Here is a 2,845-nt window from a genome sequence, read left to right as displayed (position 1 = left end):
AAAAAAAAAAAAAAAAATTAGCTGGGCATGGTGGCACGTGCCTGTAATCCCAGCTACTCAGGAGGCTGAGGCAGGAGAATTGCCTGAACCCAGGAGGCGGAGGTTGCGGTGAGCCGAGATCGCGCCATTGCACTCCAGCCTGGGTAACAAGAGCGAAACTCCGTCTAAAAAAAATAAAAAATAAAATAAAATAAAAAAATAAAAAAAAATAAGTGATGATTCTGCCTCAGCCTCCTGAGTAGCTGGGATGACAGGCACCGGCCACTAGCTAATTTGTTGTATTTTTAGTAGAGATGGGGTTTCACCACAGGGGCCAGGCTGGTCTCACACTCCTGACCTCAGGAGATCCGCCCACCTCAGCCTCCCAAACTGTTGAGATTACAAGTGTGAGCCACTGCGCCTGGCCCCAGAAGTAGTAGCTTTGATAGAAGAGTGGTTAGAAATTCCTTCTCTCAGCCGGGCGTGGTGACTCACGCCTGTAATCCAAGCACTTTGGAGGTCAAGGTGGGCGGATCACCTGAGGTCGGGAGTTCAAGACCAGCCTGACCAACATGGTGAAACCCCGTCTTTAAAAAAAAAAAAAAAAAGAAAGAAAGACATTCCTTCTCTCTTTCTCTCTTTTTCTTTTTCTTTCTTTTCCTTCCTTTTTTCTTTCCTTTCTTTCTCTGTCCTTCCTTCCTTCCTTCCCTTCCCTCCCTCCCTCTCTCTCTTCCTCCTCTTTCTCTCTCTCTCTCTCTTTCTCTTTCTTTTCCTTGTCAGTCCGTGGCCCAGGTTGGAGTGTAGTCACTCAGTCATAGCTCACGGTGGCCTCACTCCCCTGCCTCGGCCTCCTGAGTAGCAGGGAGAGCTGGGACTGCAGGTGGGCCGCACCATGCCCAGCTGTCTTTTGAAATGTGCTGTAGAGATGCAGTCTTGCTTTACGCCCCAGGCTGGTCTGGAACTCCGGGTCTCCGTGATCCTCCTACCTCAGCCTCCCAAAGCGTTAGGATTATCAGCCTGAGCCGCCAGTCTACAAGGCTGTGCCTTTTAGAGGCTGGATGCTGGTGAACAGGCGTGCCACCACCTGTGTGGAGCCTCCCCAGGGACCCCTCCCGCCCGGGCCCCACCTTCTCGAAGTACCACTCGTTCATAGGGCGGGTAGTGGCCCTGTCGGGTCAGGGCTGAGAGGTCCTCGCGGCTCCGCTGAGTGGTCTTCTTGGCCCCTCGACGGAGACCCCGCAGCCGCCAGAACTCGGCCCGAGCATTGGAGCCCGCGGAGGAACCGGGCCCGGCTCCCACGGCCCTCTGGGCAGCTTCCAGGCTGGCCAGCTGCTCCGCCCTGCGGAGAAGAGGGGACAGTACTGGGCACTGGGGTCAGCACCACGACGGCCCCAAAGACATCCTCATCCTTCCCCTGGGAACCTGTGGACTGGCTACTTCATAGGCAAAAGGGACTTTGCAGATGGGATTATTATTTTATTGTTATTTATTTTGTTTTTTTTGAGACAAGGTCTTGCTCTGTCGCCCAGGCTGGAGTGCGGTGGCACAATCTCGGCTCACTGCAACCTCCACTTCCCGGGTTCAAGCAGTTCTCCTGCCTCAGCCTCCCGAGTAGCTGGGGTTACAGGCACCCGCTACCACACCCGGATAATTTTCGTGTATTTTTAGTAGAGACGGGGTTTCACTGTGTTGGCCGGCATGGTCTCCATCTCCTGACCTCGTGCTCCGCCCGCCTCAGCCTCCCAAAGTGCTGGGATGACAGGCGTGAGCCGCCGCGCCCGGCCCTTGTTTCTGGGCGTCTGTTACAGGCAACAGGAAGCTCATGCCAGCATCAGCTGGGTCCCGCCCTGCGCCTGTCGTCCTCGGGGTGAGCCGGCAACGCTGCTCAGCAGGGCCAGCGTGCCCACGTCTAACGGGAAGGCCGCGCCGCAGGAGCGCACGGTCCCCACCTGCTCTGGTTGGGAATGATGCCCCGCTCTTGCTCCCGCAGGTCACGACCCATGCGCACCGCCAGCCAGTGGCCTCCTCGCGTGTGGCTCTGCCCGGGGCCCGGGTACAGCGTGTCCAGCACGTGGAAGACGTCGCCACGGGTGAAGCCCAGGCCGGACGGTGGGCTGGGCTCCAGCTCAAAGTGCGTGCGGATGTAGAAGGAGTCGCCCACGCGGGACTGCACCATTTTCCAGAAGACTGGGGAGAGGAGGAGGCCTCGTGAGCTGCCTGGCTGCTGCCTGCTCTAGCCCTTCCCCCAGGGTGGGCCTGGAGGGAGGGACCCCGCCCCGGGGAGACTTGGGGCACTCTCCCTGCAGGGGCCAGGAGAGAATTAGAGGGTGCAGAGATGCAGCTTTGACCACACCCCTGCGCTCACCATCAGGCCACACAGCCAGGGCCTCCCCCGACACAGGCGCACACGCATCCCAGGGCACTCACTGTCCTGCTTCCGCTGCGTCAGCAGCTCCATCTCCTCGCCTGGTGGCAGTGCCAGCAGGAACTGCACCGCCTCCTCCCGAGTCAGGTTCTGGAATGGCACGTCATTTACCTGCCAGGAAGCAGGGACAGCTGTAAGCTGAGGCTCCGGTACCTCCTGGCTGTGTATGAGAGCCTAGACCTTCCTCTGGGCAAAAGTCAGCCCCCGCTGCTTCCAGAGCTGCCACGGGCCCCGGCAGTTCCAGGAGGGCTTTCTGATGGGGCATCACCCTGTGGCTGTGTGACGTGACACCTCTGGTGACATTATAAAGATATAGGGGTTTTGGCCGGGCACGGTGACTCACGCCTGTAATCCAAGCACTTTGGAAGCCAAGGCGGGCGGATCACCTGAGGTCAGGAGTTCAAGACCAGCCTGACCAATGTGGTGAAACCCTGTCTTAAA

General features: G+C 58.2%; 1 protein-coding gene across 1 annotated transcript; it reads right to left on the bottom strand.

Moving 5' to 3' along the window:
* Positions 1-940: 940 nt before the first annotated feature.
* Positions 941-2,594, bottom strand: LOC116548155 (tight junction protein ZO-3-like). The gene is made up of 3 exons (XM_032273760.1): positions 2,407-2,594; positions 1,929-2,166; positions 941-1,318 (listed from the first exon to the last, which is right to left on the bottom strand). Exons 1-3 carry the CDS (start codon positions 2,435-2,437, stop codon positions 1,027-1,029), a joined length of 561 nt encoding a protein of 186 aa, XP_032129651.1. The 5' UTR covers positions 2,438-2,594; the 3' UTR covers positions 941-1,026.
* Between the last annotated feature and the right edge of the window lie 251 nt (positions 2,595-2,845).

The sequence above is a fragment of the Sapajus apella genome, unplaced genomic scaffold, assembly GCF_009761245.1.
Source record: "Sapajus apella isolate SASKATOON/1434 unplaced genomic scaffold, GSC_monkey_1.0 scaffold7467, whole genome shotgun sequence".
In the NCBI taxonomy this organism is placed as follows: Eukaryota; Metazoa; Chordata; class Mammalia; order Primates; family Cebidae; genus Sapajus; species Sapajus apella.
The sequence above is the reverse complement of the archived record's forward strand: the minus strand, read 5'-3'. Positions and strand labels throughout refer to the sequence as shown.

Bases quoted from the DNA above. Each gene is read 5' to 3' on its own strand.
- LOC116548155 (XM_032273760.1), bottom strand. From the start codon at position 2,437: ATGGAGCTGCTGACGCAGCGGAAGCAGGACA. The intron at 2,167-2,406 runs GTGAGTGCCCTG...TCCTCTCCCCAG, and splicing joins GACGCAGCGGAAGCAGGACA to TCTTCTGGAAAATGGTGCAG. The intron at 1,319-1,928 runs GTGGGGACCGTG...TCTTCTCCGCAG, and splicing joins ATCATTCCCAACCAGAGCAG to GGCGGAGCAGCTGGCCAGCC.